The following is a 26,010-nucleotide window of genomic DNA, read 5'->3' on the forward strand; positions in this document are numbered from 1 at the left end:
GTCGCCCCCGCGGCCCCCCAGGCCCTGTCGCCCAGGCCGGCGCTGGGCGCTGCCCCCAGGATCGTGGCCCCCCAGCTGATCGTGAGGCCGCCTCAGCAGACCACCATCCAGCTGCCCCCCGGCTTCACTATCCCGCCCGGTAAGTGGAAGCGCCTCAGCGGTGGGCTCGCCGCTCTGTCTAACCCTTTTTTCTTGGCTGAGTTTGGTTTGGGGTTTTTTTTTTAATCAAAGTTGCCTTCCCGCTGCTCGACGTGCTGGAAACAAAAGAAGAGCCACCTGTCTAAGGGCGACGTCTGACGAACGGGCTGCCGTTAATGAGGGTGTAATTAGTACGGGGCGGGCGGTTGCTAATGCAAAGTAATTGTGGCTGTGGGTGAGTTACGCGCTCTGTCTTGGGGAGAGCGCGGCGGCCGCGGAGAGTTTGCTTTGTGGTGGTGTGGTGGTGAGCGGTTGCGCGCGAGGTAGAAAGCTGGGCTGTTAGAATAACTTTATGGACGTTTTCGAAGGGCTCTTATTTTCTGCTTTACTCCCCACGGTCTTGAAAAGTTTTCCTTCTTCAGAGAGTGTCTTCTGCTGGGAATCAGGTGGCAAGGTACAGGCTCATCTGGGTAATTTAATCTAAAATGTTTCATTTCAGTGAGTGCCGTGGTGTCATTCTCTGCTGGCAGTCTGTACATCACCGGATTTTATTTCTAACTCTGAAGTAACTGTTGCGTCCTATCTATTCTCCTTTTAGTTACTTGCGTTACGAAAAACGTAAATTCAGCAAGGTTGCTAACTAACCCAAACAGCATCCCTTCATCCTAGTGATTCCTCCTCTAACTGTATATTGTTATATCTGAAATTTTGAAGGGTTCTGCGGTCCCCTACTTAGATTTTCATGTTGCAAAAAGTTGGTAAGTTTGTGCCTTCTTGATTTAGGAGATGATTTAACATTTGAACTAATTTTTAAGTTTTCGCTATTAATATCAATATTGTAATAGTATGTGGAGCTATTCGTGTAGTCTGAAGTAACTTACTTTTCCCACCACATTTCTTAAAATATTTGGTATTTATTAGCTAAGAGGAGCAAAAATGTGATGGTGTAGAAGCTTGCTTCTAAGTGGACTTCAGTAGTTGTGTCTTTGGCCATAGTTTATGAAACACCTGCTCCAAATTGTAATGCTCCAACCAGGTAAAGCTCAGTGGTTTCATGAAGATCTAACTAACTTTGAAAAGAGAAGAGGTTGCTATTCAGGCTTTATTGTGCCTTGAACCTTTGTTTTCCTGTTATTAATCTGTTTGATAATTAATAAACACCTATGATAATGTGTATCGTAACTTTGCATGCAGTTTCTGAAGTTTATTGTGTCAATAATACTTTCTTCTGCTACTTAATTTTCAAACAGAAGAGGAAAACGGAGCTGTTAAAAGCAATCTGGTCCAAGGTTTAGAAAATGTTACGGAAATAATACTGTGGAAAGTTGTAATTTTATTTTACTGAAAGATTGTTTGAAATCCATTAAATTTGCATAAACATGAAGATAGTATGTTCTAAGAGGAAGGTAGTCAGAAAATACAATGCTATTTTTGAGTTTTTACTCTTTAAATTAGTGGATCATTCATAATTAATTTTGAAACTCCCAAATTGTAAACTTCTGTCTAAAGCAGAAATTTAGAATCAGTTTTTGAGAATGGGTTATTTTAGCATATAATACTCATAAACTGTGTATTTCATCTTTATGTGGCTGACAGTAAGGAAAAATTAATCTCATCATTTAACCAGATTCTAATGTATACATACTGTTCAGTAAAAGAAATTTAAAGTCCTCCAAACTGAATTAAAACATAATATTAATAAGCGAACATTTATGCATCTATAGAGGTTATTATGTCTGCAACTTTTGTTGAAACTGTGGCATGTGTTGCAATTAATTTGTCCGTTCCATTCAATTATTTTTTTTATTCAGAAAGAGTTTTAGAAAATTGGAAGATAAATTAACAAAGCACCTGTGAATCAGTGTAATACAAATAGAGCATGTGGTTTTTAATACATGATGGGCATTATCCTATGAGGATTTTTATATAAAGTTTACAACGTTATCAGAGAAGTGATTGACCAGTTGGTAATGTACTAATTTTTGTGTGTCCACATGGTTTAGGAATGGCAGTTATCAAATACATCATCTGCTTATAGAATTTTCTACAGGTATGAACCCTGAGGTTTGCTGTTTGAAGGGTTAGTGAACCTAAAATGCTACCTTTTAGAGAATTTTTATGGATGGGTTTTTTTTCCCAACTCTTCTTTTAAAAATTACTATCTGGGCTTTTAGATGTGGTCCTTGCTGTAGCTCTCTATGCCTTCTACATTAAAGCTTGATTTCCACAAATCTGTAGCAGTGGTGGTTGGGAGCACCTAAGACTATGTGAGTGAGCGCTTTTATTGGTGCTGCAGTTCACTTAGGTGTCCATCCCAGGACTGGGAGTTGTATTTCTATGTCAGACACTGAAAGAAAGACTTTCTTGGTATAATACTGTTTAAATTTCTTTATTCTTGCGATAAGTTGCAAATCATGTCCATTTACTGAAGTGTGGTCTTGGTTTTTTTTTTTTCCGGGAACCTAATAATTAGAAGTGAATGTAAGCTTTTACCTTCTTCATTTTCCCTTGAAAAGTTAAAAAATATATGAAGCAATTTGCACATAGAGATAAGTTGCAGAAATAACATCTACTGACTTTATCAACAGAATGAAAGTTGACTTCCTAGATCCTTATTTGGTTCTCCAGTAGTTACAGGCAAGATGTTTTTCTGTTTATAGACCCATTGTATCCTATGTTGTATCCTACCTAGGTTAAATTCTTAAAATGTATTCTGGGACTAACTTGAAAATTCTTGTGAAATAATCTGTCTGGAGAACTGCTTAATTCTGAAAGAACTAGAAGAAGCGCATCATGTGCTTTGCACTGATCTTGAGAAGTTCCAGGTGATCCAGAGACCAACTTAACCATCGTCTCCCCTTTTCTATCCTGCTGATTGTGGAGAACTTAGGCCAGACAGGCTTGGGACAAAACTTGGTGGCACTAGCTGTGTTTTGTGTAGAAGGGCCTCTATTTGTGAAATGTGTTACTAGAAAATAATCTGAAAGTATTATAATTTACTTAGAAAACACTTGCAGAGTTCTCTGTTAATTTGAAACAATTCCTTTGGTGTTTTCCTAAAATATCTGCACTTGTATAATTTTGTGCTGAGGAGTAGTTGTGTTGGTTCTCTGGGTACGATGATATTTTTTCCTTGATGTTTGAACCACAGGTAGTGCCTTCCGGTATGGTGATGGTGGGTGCCAAATAAATCCATGTGTTAATGCTCAACAATTAACTAAATCTCAAATGTTGTATACTCAGAAATGTGTCTGGCCTAATGTTTGCATGTACGCATCCCCTAAAGCTGTTGTTTTAGTAAAGCTCTGGTGTCATTGTCCCTGGTACGTTCATACTGAATTCTGTTCTCAGCTACTGGATTGCCGTTACAGTTTACTTCTAATGAATGTTTCTTGCTAATTTTATTCTGCTGACCCTGGCTAGACTGCTGAAAGTCACTGTATGCCTATACACTCCAGTGACTGTTTTTTTCATCACTGTTGTCCATAAACTGCCATTACTTGAATTCCAACCTGAACTGTGTATTAGTTTTTGTCTGCTAGTAGGGGCTCCTTTTCTTCTTTGAAATAAGATCTCCTGTTACACCAGAATAAAGAAAAAGATACAGTCTAAAGAAAAATGTACAGTGCTATACATCAATTTTATTCTGTATTCTATAGTTAGATAGTTCTTTAGATATTACTCTTCATATTATTCTTTATTCTATAGTTACTGTTACTTTGTTCTCATTAGGTATGGTCTTGGTGCGCACGGATGCTGGACAGCTTGTAATGGTGCCTCAGCAGGCCCTAGCACAGGCTCAAATGCAGGCTCAAGTACAAACGCAGGGACAAGGTCCTACCAGCATTTCACCTAGACTTTCAGTGCCCACAGCTGGCCCTGTTTTTCGCCTATCAACAACTCAGGTATGTCTGGCTTGATTTCACTTTTCTTTTGTCCATTGTGTTTTCCCCTGTCTTACACGTTATTAACTCATATGTTTTTGCAAATGTGCTTTCCTCCCCTTTTTTACTGTGAAAACAGGAACTACTTATTCAAATGCAGTTTATTCTCTGAGACCTAGGAATATTTTTTTTTTTTTTTTTTTTTGTATTTTGGAAAAAAATTCTACTTTACAGAGTCTCTCAAGACCTTGTTCGAACTGTGAGATCATTGGAGTCTAGAAGACTCAGTGGTAGCCAGAACTTAGTTTGGACTGTATACCACTGGTTCAGTAAGCGCCCCTTGTTCCTCTGAATGAGAAGCATTGTGATATCACAGCATGCTGAATGGATGCACAGGATAGCTAGATTTCACTAGAAATTAGAAAAGAAAAAGCCAAGCACATTCAATACAAGGATTTGCAATAATTAACTTTTCTAATATACTTTATTCAAAAGAAAGGTTTGATTCCTCTAATTCACCTCTGGGTATGATCTGTTTACACTTAAAGTTTTGTCTGTGGTATGACCTTTTTTATATGGATTGACAGGATAGTGTGCTTTCCTACCCCAAACTTTTCAGCAGAGTGTGTTTATTCCAACTCAGAACTGATTTGTTTTCAAGGGTGAAGGTGTATTGGGTTTTAAATTACTTGGTAGGCTGCATTGGTTTAAAATTTTTTAGGGAGGCTGTTTAGCTTCAGGCAATTTGGAGCTAGAGCTGAACTAGCTTACTAAAACATAGAGGCAAACATCTCTGGATGTTAGTACAGTGCAGCTGTGCCATAATAATAATAGGCAGAGTTTAAGGTAGTTTTGCCTAAGGTCTTTGTTTGCAGAAGTGATAAGTAATAAGGAGTGGAAAGAGATAAAGAGGGTGTCTTTATAATTTTTTAATTGATTGTTTTATAGGTTGCTTGAAGTAGCTTAAACATGTATTTCCTGATGTTTAACATTTGATTACTGCCCCATTATATGATTTGTGCATATTTGACCATATTTATAGTCTAAAAGATTATTAAGTTTAATTCAAAACTGAAACAATGATAAACTTTTCAGAAGAAAAGGGAGCCAGAATAAAATTGGAGACTTAAAAATAAATTACTAACATGAGGTAATCTAAAACACAGAGTAGCCAACTAGAATGTAAGTTTCAGAAATGAGTGTCACTAGGAAGATTGTAGCTCAATGGTATGTATGTATCTCAGGAACAGCATACAGTAAATAAAAGCCTGGAAATGCTTGAAGAACTTTATGCTCTCAGAAAAGAGGTAAGTGCAACATTGGATGGAATTTGTAAAAGGACTCTTTGCAGAAAAGGCAGGCTTTAATATTCAAATTTGTGATATCTGCAAGGATAAGAAGACTTTTAGAAGCCTTCAAAGATAAATATATTTTAGGCAAGATAAGCACAGATATGCCTGTGATGACAACAAAAATCCAGATAAATTCTCCTTTTCAGTTTGTATGTCTGCATTTGGTTGTTTGGGGCTTTCTTTGTAAATAAGTACAATCAATTCTTTAGTAGTGACTACAAGGGACTGTATAGCACACATTCTAGCAATGGATCCTGAGACAAGTGCATACCATAAATGCAAAACAGAAATTGTGGGGTGGGACTGCATGAAGAGTATGATCTCAGTCTGTTAGAATGAGTTTGGTTTAGCTGTTTCTGTTCCATACTGTTAGTTTTCATTAACTTTAACTGCTGTGGCCAGCATACAGAATTAAAATTCAGAGTGGAAACACTTATAGTAAATTAAATATTAACAAATTGTCTGTAGTTTGAAAACGTTTGAGGAATGGAATACACCTTTATTGTACATAGGATCATAGGAAACATACGAAAATGTAGACTGACTGCTTGGCTGTGTGTGTTCAGTCTTTATTAGAAGACTGGAGTTTGGATCCCAAAGTCAACCTTAAGATGTGTGCACAGCAAACGCTGGTAGCTGATCATGTTGGCCTCAGGCAGCTGTTCTCTAGTTATATGAAGCAGTTACGGTTGCAGAAAGAATATAATCTGACTTGCTGAATTTATATAAAAATAAACCTGTGAGGATACTGCATGTTCATGTGTTTGTAGAGATACCTAAAATCTGAAGGTGTTCTGCTCAGGTATTGGAAAGGTGTAATTGTTTTTGTGCAGCGTTCTGCCCATATAAATACCTCACTGCATTACAGATATTCCTTCACACTTGTTAGTGCTAATAAGCTGGTTGATCCAAAAGTTTGATTATTTTAGTGTGTCGGGATTAGAATCATGGTATCGTAGTTTGTCAGGATTCATCTCCTTTGACAGATCTTTGTGATAGCTGCCCAAACTGTGCTACGTAATTTCTTTATTTGTTGTAATTAACAAGGATAAGAAATAATTAATATTGTCCTTGGGAAATGTACATTGAACTTCCATGACTCTGCATGTGGTCTGCAGACTCTTCTTTCATTTTTACAGTCTTTATGTTTTATATATATTTGACCTGAGAGCGTTCTTTAAAAATGAAGGTTGACAGCCTTTTAAAACCAGATTGTAAAGGTTTCAATTCCAAAGGTTTATCATATCAGAACTAGACACTACACTTTTATTTCATTAGGTGGATGGTTTTTAACCAGAGACTGTTCATTAGTTCTCTGGGGGAAATGTCTGATGACAAATATGCTAAGGTTTTAGAAGGGTTAGTTATTTGTTTGCGTAGTCATTATGATTAATCAAGAAAAAGGATCAGGTTCTAAACTACAGGAAATTGTGTGTACTGAAAAAACATTTTTTCAGTGAGTTTAGAATTAAACTTTTTTCTTCTAGAATCAAATTCTGATGTGTCAGCTAAATTCTATCAGAATTTTCAGCAAAAATGTAGAAGGTATGGAAAATAGTATCTTATGTTTTTATGTCTATAAAGCAGAATATTCGAGAGTCCTAGTCTCTGCTGTGACTGAAACACAGAGTTGTGTGTGCTGTTAGCTCAAGACAGGCAGAATATAAACATTAATTGCTTGAGTCCTGTGAAATATTTTGCAAGATTGATGAACATTGCAGGCTATGTGGTTTTAACCTCTAGAACATGAAATACCTCTCTCTCCAACATGTTAGTGGAATGATTGTTATTTTACTGTGCAGAGCTCATTAAATTTACTGTTATGTTTTTATTCACTTATTTTAAGATCGCTTTATTTGGATTAAAATGCAAGGTGCTTTAAAGATGTAGAATTTAGTGATGTACTTGAGTCACTGAGTTTGTGTTTTACTCTGCTTTTACCTGTGTAGAAAGTCTATGCAGGTGCAAATTTGCAGTCTGTCGTAAGCACACTAGGAAATAGTATCCTACTATGAAGAATGTATGATCTGTCTCAGAAAAGCCACAGCTTTCATGGTTCATAGGTATTATGGTTGCTTTTCTTCGGGTTGTCCTGATTTTTAGCCAGTGTTACAAGTTACTCAGCTAAGTAATTGTTTTCAGTGCTATGGTCAATTTGTATATACCCTTTAAATAATTATTGTGTTAGGGGAAGTATGTTATGAGCTATGTAGTTAGATGTGAAACACAGGTTATTAAATAACATGCCAAAGAAATTGCAAAAGCTGGCAGTTACCTTTGGCAACTCATTAAGATGTGTTGAGAGTGATAACTGGAGAATATAAAATGAATTATGAATTACCTTTTTAAAACTTAGAAGAAAGATCGTCTGAAAAATTACCAAAGTGTTCATTTAAATTTGAAAGCTCTTTGAATCTCTCCCCTCAACAACTAAGTAATTTCTCCTTCACTCTCAAAAAAGGAGGCAGGGAAAATAAGTAAATGTTTTTAAGTGTTCCTAAATGAGATTGACTTGATTGATACATACAGAGCTCTCCATACTCTAAACTGCTTCTGCGGCCTGGTAGTGTAACAAGATTTTCTTCCCATATCCCAGAGTCATCATTTGATACATCTTCTCCCACTTATTTGGGAGGAAAATTAATCAGTTTTCCCATGAAAATTCTTCTAGCGTAAGTAGATGGGCTTAGATGCAGGACAGTGTGTGAGGAAGGAGCCACCTTTCTCTAGGAATATTGGAAGCTGCTGAAATAGAGAAAGTGTAGTCTGTTTTCCCTTAGGATTTACTGTATGGGCTTACAATAATGCTTTCCTTGAAGATGGCTTTATCCTTGCATGTCGCATTGCTGAAGGTTCAGGTGTCAAATATCTGTATACAGTAGTATTTGCCTTTGTAGGGAACTGATGTAGCCATCCCTCTTCCCTTCCCAAGTTAAAAAAAGTATATTTTGATTGCAGTGCCAAACACAAAAGTTCAGAAGGACTAAGATGCGTAACTTCCCCTTCATCCTACATTAATCTCTTCTGTGCATGTGCAGCGTTACTACAGTCTTTGCATGATAAATGCACAAAGATAAAAGCTTCAGCTAGGCAATCAAGGCACACAATTGATGTTGCACAGCAAACTTAAATCTGATGTTTCTTACATTTTGAGTGCTTGGCTTTGCTATTTAAGTTGTTGTTTGACTTGTATTGTTTGTAATACCTGTGTCTCATTTTTTGCAGCTGTTAGGAGTAGAGGACGTAAGCAAGTGTAGTACAGCTCTGGGGACAACTTGCGTTAGATTCTTGGAAGAAGACAGGCAAATCCATTTTGAAGGGAAGACGGGGGTGCTTTTCTCGACTCTTATGTCTAATCAAAGATTACCCCACCTTTACTTAGCTCCTCTCAATTTCTGCTGTGTAAAATATCAATGAAATCTGCTTGTTTTCAATTCCTAGTGGAATTCTAGAAAACTGGCTAATGAGGATAAGCAAGTACCTTTAGGAAGGGTCTCAATTCTGATCAGTTTAATGCCAAGCTCAAAGCTCTCTGGAACATGGGAATGTGTCCCAAAAGGATGTACTGTGTCTGAAGCACAGAGTCAGTAGTAGTGAAATGGATTCAGTCAGAAGAATCAGAATATGAAAGTAATGGAATAGTACAGAGGAAGCGGTAATTAAGACAAGTACCTGTAATAGGAAGATGTACTTGATATTTCAGTGATCTTTTACATTTACAGTCTTTCTGGTTTCTTTAAGTAAAATATTCAAGAAAAACATGAATATGTACAACAGTACCATAAAATAGTTTTAGTTTAGGTCCAACTATAAGATTGTAGAGGACTGTAATGGGGGGATATTAACTACAGCCAGCTACATTTTTTTAGGGAAAAAATACTGCAAAATATTCAGGTATATATATATAAAGATTTTTTCAGATTGTGAATATAAATTAGTCTTCTTGGTGCAGGTACCAGAGGCTTGACTTATTTTAAAATTGGTATCCTGTGTTTTTCATGGAAGTACAGAGTCTTACAGAAGTTTATAATAGTCTTTTGATGTGTTAAGAAGTGCAATTTTGTTGTACTGTGAATATTTTCGGTGGTAACATGCTTGCTTGAAAAAGCATTTCTAATGAAATAAAGATTTGGATGTATAAAGCAAACATTGATTTAACTGTGCATAATTTTAATTCAACAATTTTTCTTCATGATTTTAGTTTCCTTTTAGTTTTTGATTGACATTAATTTTAACTGAATATTAAAAGATGATTAATGTTTCCAAAATTTTGTCTGTTATGTGATCTTATTTAAGGTACAGGATTTTTAGGAAACAAGTTATAATTTGATGGAACTTCAGTTGCTTAGAAAGACTTTGTTCTGGATTCTTGTATTGCAAGCAGGTCAAATAAGCATGGGTTTGCTTGCATTACTGTATTCTTTACAGATAATAAGTAAATTCAGAAGTCTTTTAAAACTGATTATTTAGATTGCATTAAATTTTTGCCTCCACATCTTGTTTTGAAGCTTATGCTTGTGAAATTATGAAAAATGGGTAGGTGCTGCCATCTAGTTTCTCTTTGGTGAGTTTCTTTTGTTTATCTAAATTTTTCATTTGTACAGGTTATAGCTCTTCATGCTTTCGATGCAGATTTTGTTTGCTGGTTTCGGTATGTTAATGCCCAGTTGGGTTTACATTCACAACCAAAAAAAAAAAAAAGTTATTTATTTTAATTTATTTTAATTAAAGTTGTAAAAATGTTACAAAATTGAAGTGCTGCTGTACACCAAGAATATAAAGTGAGTATCATACAGGAAAGACCAACGTTAGCCTGGAGTATCTGTTATTGGAACTTATAAATCAGGTGAAATAGTGTATGTTGGAATTTTGATGAGACTGCTGCTGAAAATTGATTTGGTCTTAGAGTTTACTGATATTTTTGTTACAAGCTTGATTCAGAAAAGTGTTTTCTGTTATAAAGTTGCTCTGTATATTTTCAGTGATCAGAAAAGGTAATGTGAAGTTACGTGTAAAGTTTGATTTAATGTGTTCAAATATTTAGCCACATAAGTGGGCTACTTCCCAATTATTCTGCTACAAATATGATTACCAATCACTTGAGTTTTCTTTACATTGCATAAATAGTCCAATCGGTATGTATGGATGTATTTTTAAGAAAATGACAATTCTTTTCTAGCTTTGTTTTTTCTTGCTTTAGGCACTTTCTTAACTCCTGCTCTTCAGAATTTCAAGTTCACGATATAAACTTTACCAATTTTTTGTGGTTTGACATTCACCGACTGTTAAGTTTCACTTTACCGTCCTTTTTTAAAATGACAAATAGAGTCTTCTGAACTTGTGAAAAGTGCTGAATCACCTGCTCTGGAAGTGACTATGTTTTTGCTATGAAATACGGTTGATGCAGACAACAGCAGCTTAGTCTTTGTCATCACATGTGATGTTGAGAGCAGTTCTAAACTTGGCTGATGTTTCACAAGCTGTTCTTGCTAAAGTGGAGCCTTTCAAATCTGAGCTGGTTCTGATAATGTGCTATGCCTGTGAGGTTTTCAGCAGTGTTTGTATTTTTATGTCATCTTTCAGTTTTGATAGTTTCTTTTACTGTTTTTCCACACTTTCTGCTTCTCTGAGAAATGCTTGTTTTACTTTTTGCAGAAATTTTAAGCAAATTGATAAATCTTTGTTGTTGGCTGACGTGCATTACCACTGTTACCAAATAAGCTATTCTGTACTATTTCTTTTGTATACACAGTGTTGGGGCTTCTTGTGCAATATTCTGGAGACATTTGTGTTAGCAGGGGAGGTAGGTTGAAAGGCCAGAGAAAGTAAAAAATACGTGGTCTTGGCTATGCTTTAACCACAAAACCATTTTCCTTCCTTTTCTTCATGGTGAGTGAATCTTTTCTGTATATGCAGATAGTAAGTTCTTAGTGCTTACAAATTCTACTGTTTACATTTTTTATAGCATTAACATATCTTTTAAAACTTCTTAGAAAACATTCAAACATTAGTAAGGCTATAAAATTAAACATGCAAAGATCAGGAAATGCTATAAAGAATGTTCCTGAGCATTCTAATAGTGGCTCCCATGTGCATATGCATTATGCTGCCTGACCACATACTACTGTTATTTTTAATTTTCACAGTGTGTAGGCTGGACAGTCTTAATTAATGAAGAATTATGTAATATTTTTTTTTCTTCACTGTTCAGTGGGTTGCTTCAGGCTTATTTGCTGCATATTATCGAAGCCCCCCTCTGAAGTGGGAATTAATAACTGAGCAGGTTTTTTTCTTGAAGCTTATCCCTATAACAACTTTCTCAACAATGCAGTTAGAGGGATTATTAGCCTAATTGTAACTATTTTAAATATTAAATTAAAAATACTGGTTAATTGTTTGTGTTCAGGTTGACTTCATTGTTTTCAGTTGCAGCCATGGCCACTCCTGTCACAAGCCCCCCATTTCAAGTGGTCCACTCATAAATATATGGCATAAGAGTATTGATTACAATAGATTATCTGTATTTGCGTGCAGCACAAGCACCAAGCAATTGAGGCAGCCACTGCACCAGAGAGTGAGAAAGTGCTTTAATGGTGGATTGTATAGGTATTTGCTTGCACCAACAGGATGCTGGGACTTCAAAGGTAGGGATTTTGGACTTAGAAAACGTGGTTTCTGAAGGTTTTCTTTGGTGGCCCCAAGCTCTGCTGCCTGTCTTGTCTAACTGCGGCCAGTCCTGTGTCTTCCTCCCCTGTTGTTCTTCTAGTTTGTGAACCCAAAAGGGACATCACGAATATGAGGAACATAGCAGTGTCTCCCTGCTTTGGGTTCTGATGCTCGACTTGAGCGATGCTGTGGTGTCCCAGAACTGCGGTGGCAATGAAGGTTCTGCCTCTGTTGGCTGACTTGTTAGAGATTCTGCCTGCAGTCATTTTCTGCAATTGTGTGCAAATGTCAGTTTTTTAAAGGGTTAGTACTTTGGTTCAATTTGGCTGTTTTTACCAGAGTGAAAAAATCAAATCCCTGACATACAGAGTGCTCTGTGACTGATGTTTAAGTGCATGTTCCAGATGAACCATAACCAAAAATTTTGAGAGGCAGTCAATAAGCATATGAGGTTTCTCCATGAACTCTTCAGAAATCTGACAGAATTGTGACAGAAGTATGGAAAACAGAGTTTGTTAGTGTTGTTAATAGTAAGTAGAGCTACCAACCATGCCTGTAAGTAAGGTTGTATAAATGAGTTACTCTAAAATGAGCTACTAGATTTGACGTTTAGCCTATGCTTCTGCCAGTGTCTGCAATCGCACCTTAGTTTTCTCTTTGTTAAACACTGGCTTTTATTGTTTGAGGCAGCGGGGCATCTTAGCACAGCCTATTTTGTTTCTAAGAAATCTTCCAGATTAATGCTTAAAAATAAAATTGAGTTTTATTTTGCATTTGGCCAATTTAAATTAAAGGTCATATTCTGCTAAAATTGAGTTTTGTATAGTACCTAGCAAAGCCATGTATTGAAAGATACAGGAGGCGATGTCATGATGTGTATCGTGATAAACTCACCCCTGCTTTTGTCTTACCGTTTGTTCAAATGCTGTTGCTGTGTTTTCTTTCTAACTTTTGTGATTGATAGTGGCCACGTTTATTGACAGGACTGATCATGAAATGATACGTGTAACATAACTGGCAAAAGTAAGCTCTCTTGCTTTGTAGTGCAGACTGTGTTGCTGGTACCCTGAGTGTTTCATCAGTAGGTGGTACTGTAGTACAAAATACAAGTATACCACAAACCTGTTCCCAAGGATTATATATATCAGTATCCTAACTTTGGCAGTTTAAGTAGTCTTGATTTTGTAAAGCTGTGACTACACAATGCAGTCCCTAAAATTGGTGTAGTCATGCCTTGGCAGGGACAAATAATCCCTGGATATTTTGGCTGTTTTCTCCATATTCAAGTGGCCTGCTTTTTCAAATGCAGCCTTGTTTATTCCTTCAAATATAGAGGCCGCTTGTTTGCCCGCAGCAGGTACAATGCCATTCGCTCCTGTTTATGCCTTGAGCTTTGCCCCTCTATTTGTGTGTCCAGAGCTCTGGGGAGAAGGTCTACATAGGAAAGTTAAGGTGTAGTTATTTAGGGAGTGGATTTACAGGACACAGAATAATTCTGCGCTGACTTCCATGAACAGTTATAAATGTGCACTGACTGCCTTTATGGAAGTGACTTATTGCACCCTGAAACTGGAGTCACTGGCGTTGTCTGCGTGACATGTGCAGGCAGAATGAACCGTGGGACAGCCCCATTCCCCCTCCAAGCTGGCCAGACGTGAGCCAGATCTGTTTTGAAATCCTTATTTCCACAGTAGCAGTGTACAGTGCTCCACTTAGAATTTCTAACCTTTCTGTGTGGACAGAGCCAGCTCAAGTCTGTATACAAAAGGCTATCTTAAGCATTCTCAAGTGTCCCCATGGAGATTGGTAGGGGATTATATACTGCATTCATTCATGTTTGAGTTTCCTACCTGATAATGTCTGAGTACAGGGAAAAAGCCTCTCAAACGTTACTTTCATATATTTAGGAAATGAAGAAATATGTGATGTGTCTAATCACAAATAATACAGTTATATTTGAAAATATATTCCTTTCTAAGTCTCTCTTGGTAATTTTGGACTTTAATAACATCATACCAAACGTTAGCAGTTTCTCTTTAAACAACATCATAAATTCTTTTAGGTTGTTCCAGTAGGAGCTTGACACATTGGATAATGATTTTTTTTATATAATGTTGACCATTTTTGTTTTCTTTTTGATGGTTTTCCCGTGAGATCTGTTTACAGCTTCCCTTTAATAGAAAACGTAGCTACTTGTTTCTAAATAGTTTTTATCAGTTCTTCTTGAAGTATTTGTGTGGGGAGTCCTTATAGTGTCATTTGGCAACTTGCAGCTGTCATTTGAAGATCATTTCCTTGATAGTTGAGAATTTCTCTAGGCTAGTTCCTTGTTATGTTTCTCATCCACTTTTTTAACATTTATGACTTTTGGAACCACGTTAGTAAGCTGTTGCATTACTTTGCAGTTCTTTGGTAGTGAGGCTTTTCCTTCCTATCCAACACATTAATAGAACTTACTGCCATTTTGTATCAAAGGCTTTTGTCACTGATTTTTAAAACTGAGGGTGAATTTAGTCTTCCATGTTGCATGGTTTGTTCCTGTGGTCTGGCACGGTGGAATACTACGTGTGGAATGTATTGTGTACTCAGTTGGATGATACGCTGTTATGATACTGAAATTTTATGTTTTAATTACACGCAGTTTTGTTTTCAAGTATGTTCCTGTGATGAATTGTCGGCATTTATTAGCTGCTCTAGCTAGGAGCCTGAGCTATGTATTTGTGGGTTTCTGGCTGCAGATCTTTCTTGGAACTGAGTAGCTGCCAGGAGTTTGCCTGGTTATCTGCTTGCTTTGTAAATCCTCACCTCCGGAAGTACTTACTGACAAGAAGGGGACAGATAACAGAGGCATGCTGTATTTTTAGTTTGGAAACACTGATTATAAGCAAATGAACAAGATACACAGTATTTATGTTTTTAAATGCAAACATTAATCAGGTAAATATAGTTTCATTCAACCAGTATTTTAAAGAAATCAAAGCAAGTGATCTTCTTTACAGTGGAGAAAAGAGGTAAGGTACTTAAAAACAGAAAAAGCTTTACGTGATCCTTCTTCCAAGAAACCAGACAATTCTACCTATTCATGATGATGCTGTTTATTGCCTCTAGGCTGTCTCAGTATGGAAGACATCCCTAGCCAAGATTTTAAAAATCTTGAAAGCTGTCCAAACAAAACAAAGGTTTTGTTCAGATGACAGGTAGATTTTTTTTTTTCTCCCCTTTTTTCCCCCCAAGTACTGAAGATTGATATCCAGTAGATGATGTTGCTGGACTGATTGGTAAGGAATGCTTGGGGCTTTGAATACCTGCCTGGGCCTCTGTTCCTGTTGGAGATCTCTTAAGTATACTGGATGTTCTTTGAAGAATTATTTTATGTAGGTTTAATAGACAATATAAGAATCTAAAATAAGCCATTCCTTGTAAAAATATTAATTATAGAGTCACGTAGCTTAAAATGTAAATCAAGGAAAATTGGTTTTATCTTGTGAGAAACAATATTGTCCATGATTTATTACTCCAGCCACTTAGAAAATTTGTCTTTTCTAAATATGTGTTTGAATGCAAATCTTAATAAATGCAAGTTACAAGAGACCAGTGAGGCCTCCATTTTTAATAACGAGTGGTTCTCTTTTTGTTATAATTGCCATATTGTGTGATGTATTTCTTCCATAATGGTATTTACATTCCTGTAGAATTAAATGACAACTTTCCTGGAGACATGTTTTATTCCTTTTATATGATGGTAAGAGATTTCAATCTCTTTCTCCTAATTAAATTATAAAAACAATGAATATGTTTGCACGAGGCAAACTTATGGAGTTGCAGAGTGGGCTGCTGAGTGAAGGGCTGTAAGCCAGTCGTTTTCCTTTGTCTGTATTTAACATTCCAGTTGCTGTCTGGTTACAGAGTGTGTATTCTATGAAAAAGATTCTGAAAATGCTTAGGCTTCATTTCTTTGCAAGTTAGTTTCTATATAATTTAATCTGAAATTATTTTGAAAATATTTTTCTGGTCTCTGAATTTTCTTCCCATATTAATTTTTTTCAAGAAGCACTAGAAAAAGCTAGTAAATATCAAAATGACCCATATGTGTTAACTGGCAATTATAAATTCAAATACGGATGAATACTGATGTGTAAATACTACAACTGAACTAATATATCAATGTAACATCCGTTTTCTGCAGGTCACATCCTATTTTTTTCTAATCTTTTCCACATATCCATATGAGAAATAGCTTTTGGGAGAAATATTGCAAACGTATTGTTGAACATAAGAAAGCTCATTTTTGCATTATTTGTGAATATATATTTAAGAACATACTACTGGTTTGGGTTTCTTGCAGTGTTAATAACCATTATTCATGTAATCACTATTACTAAAAAGTCTTTGAGATCAAGTTGCTAAGGAGGAAAAAAAATAAAGTGTTTATTTTTCCTTTATTAGCAACCAACTTCTGTAGCCACATCTACTGTCCGCCTAGGACTTCCAGTGCAAGCCAAAGTTGTTCAATCAACTGCTACACCTGTCAGTGCTACGGCTGCTGCGACTCTACCAGGAGGCTCTATTCTTTCACATACCACGGTAAGTAGCAAGAATATAAAAAGGAAAAGATGGGTGAAGAAAAGGATGTTTTGTCATTACATGTTTTGTCAAAAGTGAATTTTAGTGTTCATGTGTTTGCTTCTATTGCAAACATAATCCCAGAAATTAATAATGAATGTGTAGTCAGACTGTTTTGCAAGGTGCTGAGTGATAGCCTGGATCTTATTTTCTACTGTTTCCTAGATGATAAAAAATTTGGGGGTAGTATAGATCCAGTTTTAAGCTTTTTTTTTTTTTTTTTTAAAAGAAAAAACTTAAATCAGCTGGACTTATAAATGCTAGGTCAGTGGTGGATGTGTGTTTGTCCCTTGTCAGGAACTGTGGTGTCTGCTTGTGTGGTCACCAGTGCTGCAGGATCCACGGCATCACCTGTGGCCTCGCAGTTCTACATCTGCTTAGCTTGTTCTGTATCTGTGCCCAAAGCAAAGAGCAAAGCTCTGCAGTCGGGCTGGATTGGGAGGTCCTGGTAGGTTCTGCTCAGCGTGTTATGCTGCTTGGCTGCGTTCTCTAGCTTCTGCAGTCCTGTTTGGTGTGTCTGTCTGAGAGGTTTTGGCACTTGGAAGGGTGGCATGTTAGGTCAGATAAAGTATGAGAGCTGAACTGGATGGTGGGTGCGTGTATGCGTGGTGCTCTGTGCAGCCTTATAAGCTTCCTAGCTGTCTAGGGTTGAGGATTGTGCAGTACGGTCTTTGCATGTGGCCCGGCCAGGTCCAGTACAGTTTTGTTCACTAGGGCTTTGCACTGGTGCAAAAGCATATAAGCTGCTGCTGGGTTCACATTAGGTTGGGAAGCTGTGTTAGCGCGTTTGTGTCATCTGGATCTGAGCTATCACTGTAACTATGGTATGGATAATTGTAAACCTGATGACATGACCACAGATCATTGGGAATTGACTTGTTTATATTAAGGGTCAAATTTACAGAAAGTTGAGATACAGAAGTCATGGTGATCTTAAAGGGCTGGATAGTAACAACTCATTTTTTAGTGGTACATTTATTTTTGTAATAAAAAGAACTTTTTAAATGAAGACTTTTACTGTTCAGTAAAGGGTGACAAAATTAGGGTTATAGTAACTAAAGTCAATGGTTTTATTTTGTCAGTAAGGGTGTATTTGAAAGGAAACAAGTTCTTCTTGTCAGGCTTTCAAGAACTTTGTGGTTGAGTAAAAGAATTAAAAGAAGATAATTACCTGCATTTTCAATATAAAATATTAATAGGTATCAGTAGCTACAACGAGCGCTCAAAATTTATTCAAGACAACAGTAGCAACTGGAACATCAGCTTCCCAACAACCTGCAGTAATTACTGGTGGACAAACTCAAGCTTCAGCACAAAACCAGGGTCAGCCTCGGCTGCCACTTCCGCCTCATACAACAGCACAAGTACCAGCACAGCCCCAGGTCATACCAAGCTCTCCTGTACCTGGAACTACGGTTGTATCACAGGTAAGTTTTAAAATACTAGATACTTGGTTTTCTTAGTACTTTATAAACTTCTAAGGTCTATTTGGAAGCAGAAAGAACTCTTTCTTCATGCAAAGCACAATTCATGTGATGGAATAAATACTTTATCAACGAGAAACCCTTTCCCTCATTTCAACTAGATGGGGTACAAATTCTGACCATGCTTGTGGCCAGCTTTCCCCATCCTGCCATGTATGTGTCAGTAGTGAAAGAAGTACTGTGTTTCTGTAGACAGAACAGTTGGGCCTTCAGTCTATGGACTTCGTTATTATCATGTTGTTGGGCCTCAAAAGTGTCATTACACTGAAGTGTAACATTTCTGTTTCTCGGAGTAATTACACCATATAAAAATAAGAGTTTGAAAAAATTAACGCATCTGTTTTCTTACTGATGAAAAAAAGATTAGATATGATGATGTTTGAAGCCTATTTCTAATTTGATTTTACTGCTGTAGCTGTTTTGTACAAAAACATACTGAATCAATAATTTAACAAATTAATATAGCTTGGAGAACATTGTACATTGTGTATTGGGCATCTCAAAGGAGAATGCATTTCCAACAAATTGTTGTGTTACTTCTCATATTTAAGGTTATTTTTATCCAAACAGACTGTAAAATATTAAATATATTTCCTTCATTGATTTTTCTTCTTTTGTTAGTATTCGTGAGGTATGATTTTAGTTATGTAATGAAGAAAATGTCGGGTAACTAGCAGCAATAGTAAAATAGCTGCAGATGTATTTCAAATGTGTCCTGCCTGAATCAGAACAATTTCATAATTTTCCTGATTTACAGTGACCAGAGCATGCATTGATGCTGATTGGAATTTAGTGTGGATCTGATATTTGTTTTCTTTGGTTTTTGCAGGAAATGCAAGAGAATGTGAAAAAATGCAAAAACTTTTTAGCTACCCTTATAAAACTTGCTTCTCATAATTCACCGTCTCCAGAAACGTCCCGTAATGTGAAAGCTCTGGTTCAGGATTTGTTGGTAAATATTTAGTTATCTTTCATTCTGTCAGTTATCTATTAAGCTTGTTATTTATGTATGCTGAAAACTATAGCTTAACTATTTTTTTTCTGTAATGAAAGTGAAAGGAGTTGGGCTGCATCAAAATGCAAATATTCTGTACATTATGTATCTTCAAAAATCTGTCAAAGGTAGGCTTTCCCTTAGTTTCTGAAAGGAGAAATGCAGCAAAATATTTAGTATGCATTCATCAAAACCACACTTGCTTTGATGGGTAATAGTTTGGTTGTTTATTTAGAAAAATAGGGTAAGATACAGGGGTTTTCCTTGACAATTCATTGGTTTTTTTTCCTCCAAACCACAGTCTTTTCTGAAACACTAAGAAACCATTAAATGTTTTAACCACAGAATGAACATAGATGTATGACTCCCCAACATGCTTTAGAGTTTCTAGGACTGAAGGAAAAAGTATTTTGCTAAGCTGCTGAGTCCAAGCAGTTCTGCAGACAGATGCCCCGGCATGGAGCCTTAACTTCAAGAGGCTTTCAAGAGGCAAAGTTGTGTTTCAGCTAGAGAGAGCCCTTGGGCCTGGAAAAGGTCTGAGTTACTGTAGTCCAGTGCAACAGATGTTTCAGTGAATTGTATAAATGAGTTTCAGACAGATGTTAGTGTGGAGCTGGACAAATGGTCAAGCTTCTTAAAAGAAATTAAATATAGCCTATGAAGAACTTGGATTTAAAGGTAGTTTATATATATTTCTTTGAATTCATTGACAGAGAAACCTGTGCATTTTAGACAAGCCTAAGAATTTTTTTCAAGTATGAGCTATTTAATAATAATATTCAGTGGTTCCAGTAAAAACTCATTTTAACTTTTGAAAACTAAGAAAGATTAACTAAGTAAAGGTAACTAATTATCATATTTTGAACAAACTGATGATATGTATATATAAAATAAATATATTTATTGAAGGTTGTTTTGGTTGGTTTGTTTTTGTTCTTGTTCTGTGTCAGTCCAGGAAAGCTAATGAATGTTTTTATTACAACCTGAAATTGTAACTAGTGATACTTTAGAAGTATTATAATATACCTGGGTTATAGAGTTCTCCCGTATTGACTACTAAATAAACTACTGAATATATATTTAATATATTTATGTGTATATTTTGTGAGTATATATACATATATACACACACATTTTACATAGGTGAAAATTTTATATATATACTTATGTATACTTTTTATATATGCATATGCTTTACATATATCATTTTATATATATGCATACACGTATACTACTAAGTTAAACTGAACCTTCAAAACTGGTTTTGAAATTAAGATATTTTCTTATTACAAGGGCTGGTGAATTTTATAATCGTTTGTAAGGCTATTTCAACAACTTGGTTTTTTATCAATATTTTTAAACAGAAATCATTGTGTAAATGCTAGCAAGAGAATGGAATCTCAAAAAAAAGACTTGAGTGTTTGTGGGATCTTCATGTGTCTTAAATTGTGCATCCCCAAGGGAACTCCCTGAATTCTGAGTGGCATGTTACATACATAAATTAGCTCTTGACAGAAGGTTTTATAGATACAGAGGAGTTTAGGGACTTCAGCTTTGAAAGTTCTTCTTGATATGGTAGCCTCTTTAAATAGAGATATATCCATAAATGTTATCTGGGAAAAAAAACAACCAAACAACTGAACTAAGTTGTTGGTGCTCTTTTTTTTTCTTCCCCCTGAAGGATGCAAAGATTGATCCAGAAGAATTTACAGGCCGCCTTCAATCGGAACTCAAATCATCTCCTCAGCCATATCTTGTACCTTTCCTTAAGGTAATGCGAATATTGTTTAGATAAATTTATATCAATGCAAATGTCAATACATTAAGTTTTAGAATATACTTTTTAAATTGAATTAGTTTCACCTGTCTAGAACAGGCTACTAAATTTTTACTTTGTGCTGCCAATTTCTGCCAAAATCTTCTTGGCTGGAAGTCACGTGCCAGCTCCATCTCTTGTCAGGCCAGCCAGGTGCTGCTTACTGCTTTGCGGTTGGGAGCTGTGGCTGTGTGCTGCAGCTATCTGCTCCCTGAGAGTTTGAGAGAATGGTAAGAAATAGGGATTTCCTGCAGGAGGGAGACCTCATGTGTTTGGGGCCTTGGTTTAAGTTTAAGAAAAATTTATTTGTCGTCCAGAGCTGATCCGGAGTCTACTGCTTGAGTAGCCCTGATCCTACAACGTTGTAGCAATTAGTAATTACATTTATATAAAAAAGCAGTTACTCCCTAATTTGGAAACCATCCACTGTCTGTTCTGTAGTGATCCTTTACTGTTATAATGCATATACTTTCCTGTGGTAGTAGGTCATCTTTTTGTGAAGAAGTGCAGCATTCACATTTGGAAGAGTCACAAGTTAATTTCTATAGACTGCTTCAAGTAATTTAATAAGCTTTTTCCATATTGTTTCTGTAACCTACATTTGAGTCATTGATAACTTTCAATGCATGTGTGATGGTGATTATGAAAAACTAAACTTGATAATTTTATTGAAATAATTGATTAGCTGATCCTGCTTGTAATCTGGAACTAATCTATGACAGAAGTTCTAATGTGATGGGTGCTAAGTTAGTATACGTGGGGGTAAATTTAACTTTTAATTGGTTCTTGTACATTAGCTACAACAGATTCCATATCCGAGATTATAGACAAGCATACAAAGCACGTTTAATTATACCCCAACAAACCCACAACTGTAATTTTAAAAGCATTTTACTTCTAGTCCAAAACTTCTCAGTTTAGGGCAGATTTCCTCTCTTTCTTCTCTCCCTTCTACTTTTCTTCAGAACTCTCTCTCTCTGCTTCTGTTTTTTCAAGTTAGCATTAACCCTTACTTGTGCCTTTTCCTGCTGTTATACTGCAGTCACTTCTAGCATCATGATAAGTTTTAACTTGTTTCCTTTCTTTGAAGTCCTTTCTTGGCAACAGGCATTAAGTTTTTATATAAATATTAGAAGTTTAGAAAGAACTGTAGCTTGGGCTAAACTGTTGCATTCTACAGCTGCCTGGGGGGAGCACTTCAAGGGGGGAGCACTTCAAAAGAACACTACTACCACTTGAAAAGTAAAAAGTTTATTCGTGAAGGTACAGTGTAGCCTTTTAGAACTATATTTTTTGGTTGAACTGGTCTGAACATGAAACATACAATAGTACACTTTTCTAATCCAGTCAGAATACATTAGATCAGTAATAATACAGTAAACAGCTATTGCTGTAGGGCATCAACAGTTAAATCATCTTGTTGTAGGTATTGGAGGCATGTCAGGAGAAGTAAATTGGTGCAGCTTACTTCTTCTAGCATGCAATGGGAGTAGGGCTGTTCCTACGGTTCTGCCTTTTCTATTTCCATTTTTTGCCCTTCCAAAGACCTAAGCTACAAGTTCTAGACAGTTTTGAGGCAGGGGTGTGTTATATTTTACTGCTACAGGGGAATTAGGGCACATAAAATTCTACAGGGTTGCTAAATCTAAATGGAAAGCTTATTAAAAATATAAACTGAACTTTCCCTTTTACAACATGTGTTCAATCTTACTTCTTTTTGATGAATATGCAGATAGTAAAATTGGAAAAAAGCTGCATTCTTTTAATCAGGCTTACAGCAAGTGTCAAACTATTTTTTGTCAACCTGCTAAATTTCATAAACTTTCTTCTGTTTTTAGAAAAGTCTACCTGCATTGAGACAATCTTTACTGAATAGTCAACATTCAGTTTTGCAAGGACAGCCGTCTCAGCAGTCACTTCAACAAACCAAGCTATCACAAGTTATACCTCAATCTGCCTCTGGAAGCATTTCCTCTGTTGTCACAACGCAGACAATAGGAATAAGGCAACCAAACAACATTTGCACAGTCTCTGTATCAAATACAGTGCAGCCTCCTCAGGTTAAGGTGGTACAGTCAAATCAGAGTTCTCAACTGGTAGGTACTGTAGTATAAAAGAAAATTTCTTAACAAACTGAATAGCAGTTTTCAATGTTATTTTTATTGCAGCTTGTTTGTAAAAATACTTTTTTGTTTGTTTGTGTCATATTCTGTGATATATAGTAGTACCTCATTTTATGGCAGTTCACATTATGTTCAACCATTAGTTTAGATAACATAATTAACATAGCTTAAATTTAAGAAAGTAGGCTCTTGGCCTTTTTGTCTGGAATACAGTGATTGTTTTAAGAGCATAGTGGAATTTGAGTTAATTACAAATGTAGAACAGAAAGCTTTTCAAGACTTACAGGCAAGAGTATAATTTTCAGTGTGTCATTAGGTACGCTGCTTTGCTTAGTTTAGTCTGCATTAAAATTGACTCTATCTCATTTTAAACTTTTCTATACATAGTTATAAAATCTTGTAGAAGAATAGCTGTACTGTACCAGCATGTTTTGTTTAGAAATAGTGCCATAGTTTGTTATTTACTGAAATATGTAATTGTCGTGCATATTTGAGTATTAGGTGCTTAGACTCATTAATTTCAAAGGCACTATCAGTAAGGCAACTATACAGCCAGTTACTCCCTGAGAGTGTGGTGAATTTATCCCACTGTTCTATAGGATCTTGCATGTGTGTTTACAGTTGTAATTAAAATATGTTTAGGATTTTTACAAGGCCTTGAGTTTATACAGGCATTACCATCCTTCAAGCAAAGATGTTAAGAGTTTCTTTGTCTGTCGTTTCTGTGTATGTATGAGTAAAGTACTTGACTTAAGTTTCAAAATCAAAATGACAAGTTCCAGAAGGTGTATCAAGTTGGTAAAAGTTTATATTGCCAAGATTCAGAAATGCATGTATGATAATGTAAAACCTTACAGTTATCTACCTTCGAGTTTATAGGCGCTATAAAGGATATAAATAATTTGTAGGTTGTGTGGAGAGAGAATATTTCTTTTGCTTTAGTTTAAAAGTAGCAGTGCACAATCTGAAAATGTCTGAGCCATGTCTTTTGAACCTTACAAATACTTCCTAGCAGGTAAATTGCTAACTTTAAAATGAAATTAATATAATTTTAGCATCCTTTCGTGAGCATAGTTTTAATATGTAAGAACATCTTCTCTGAGAAACACATGTAGAACAAAAATGTGTCAATAAGTCCATAAGACTTACTCTTACGATTATAGTTCTTGTGGAATATTTTCTGAATGGGATAAAGTCAAATTTGTGGGAGAGACACCTTCTGTGTCTCCCTCACAAGTCAATGCATACTCAAAGCAAGCAATCGTGATGTTCACATTGTTAATCTCTAGTTGGGTTAAGAGTTGCTCTGTCATCTTATTCACCTGTGCAATATGAGGGAGCTGAAAACTGCTAAATTAATGTATTATGGAGATTGATCTGATGGGCAAAAGAAGTTGTTTGTCTGTCTGTAAGGAGGTCATAGGTCTAGGACTGAATTTTCACTTACTGGGTACATGAAATGACCACTACATTTTCAAAAGGTAGCAAACTGTGCAGAGCAAAACTATGCTTAATACTATTCCTTTTCTAGAAAATATTTAGGGAGAAGTACATACATTAAAAACCTATAATTTATTGGCTTTATTGCAAAACTGGCATTCTGTATTTGCTTCAATTTATCAGTAAATAGTTAATAGAACCAAACATTACATTAACCAAGCACTTCTTAATGGCCCTCAAATTAGTTCTATGCAGACAAAAGCAGCATCGGACAGTAAGACTTACTGCATTAAAAAAATCTTATATACCACAGCAACTATCAATGCAGGTGCCAAGCAGACAACCCAGCAGCATCTCCATATCAGACTAGTAATTGTTCACAAGTATTGACTTTTTTGTGGTGACAATGATCACACTCTTCACACTTCTTAGTGCTCCCCAAAATCAGAGCACAGCAAAGAGCTGCTGGCCATTTTGCCTGGGACTTGTCCGAAAGAGGAAGATTACAGCTGGCTTGCCTAAGGGTGGCCAGCACTGATGGAGGAAACTGGCTGAGCTCCAGATTTTCCAAGCCTGAAGCTCACCGGAGAGAGTTCCAGCTGGCTTTGCAAACTGTCCAGCTGCAGAAGGGCAAGCCTGTTTTGGAATATAGATACTTTCATACCAGCCAGTTTGCAGTATTCTACTTCCTTTTAAAATGTTGAGAATCTGTTAGCTGTTCCTTTCTTTTTACTTTTTTGTTTTACAAAGGGGTCAGATGTGGTGATACTTCTTCTTCCATCTATCTCAAGATATTGAGGTATCTTGCAACATGGGAATTCTGTGTATGCTGTTCAGCTTGCAGTGTAGATTGCGCAAAGGAGACTTCAGCATTAAAATGTATAGTGTTAGTGGAGATCAGAGAGAAGACTATTTTATTTATCTGTTTTGTGAAGTATTGGAACAGTGTTTCAAAACTGTGAAAAGGCTATGCGCTGAAGAGCTAGATAGTGCTGTTAGTACTGGTAACTACTTCTAGCTAGGGAAAAGGGGAATAGTCTTAGGCTAATATTTTATTGATGAGACACTAATGAGATAAGCCAGCAATCAATTTTTTTAATTGTTCTAAGTGCAATGTTCAAAGTTTGTCTAAATTGTCATTCTTAGGGGGCAGGAGCTCTATATAGCCTTATATATGCAGACATCACCTGTCTCGTTCTGGGTGTTACAGCACATAAAATTTTTATGAGTAAGAGAGATGTTCTTTAATAAACATGTTGAAGTTGTAGTAGATTGATGAGTAATGGAGATCGATTAGCACTTTATATATTTTGTATTGGCACTGCATTGTAAGGACAAAGTACTCCTGGAGGTTGAAGCCAGTTATTGAATTTAAATACAAACAGCAAGATACTCAAAATGATCCATCTAATTAAAACAAATTAATTATATGCAAAGATATATAAAGATTCGTGCAGGTCTAGGATTAGGAAGGATATATAGAAATACTT

The 26,010-nt window shown here is 36.1% G+C and overlaps 1 protein-coding gene across 1 annotated transcript in view; it reads left to right on the plus strand.

Moving 5' to 3' along the window:
* The window catches only part of LOC118451996 (transcription initiation factor TFIID subunit 4-like), a gene marked incomplete at its 5' end in the record, with an annotated part of 147,020 nt that continues 121,010 nt past the window's right edge, over positions 1 to 26,010 (plus strand). The window contains 7 exons of the mRNA XM_035891533.1: positions 1 to 139; positions 3,871 to 4,043; positions 16,487 to 16,624; positions 17,863 to 18,090; positions 18,977 to 19,099; positions 20,823 to 20,912; positions 22,796 to 23,053. Of these exons, the coding sequence (XP_035747426.1) occupies positions 1 to 139; positions 3,871 to 4,043; positions 16,487 to 16,624; positions 17,863 to 18,090; positions 18,977 to 19,099; positions 20,823 to 20,912; positions 22,796 to 23,053 (1,149 nt within the window). The remainder of the gene's footprint in view (positions 140 to 3,870; positions 4,044 to 16,486; positions 16,625 to 17,862; positions 18,091 to 18,976; positions 19,100 to 20,822; positions 20,913 to 22,795; positions 23,054 to 26,010) is intronic.

The sequence above is a fragment of the Egretta garzetta genome, unplaced genomic scaffold (genome assembly GCF_000687185.1).
Source record: "Egretta garzetta isolate BGI_Z169 unplaced genomic scaffold, ASM68718v1 scaffold23, whole genome shotgun sequence".
Lineage (NCBI taxonomy): Eukaryota > Metazoa > Chordata > Aves > Pelecaniformes > Ardeidae > Egretta > Egretta garzetta.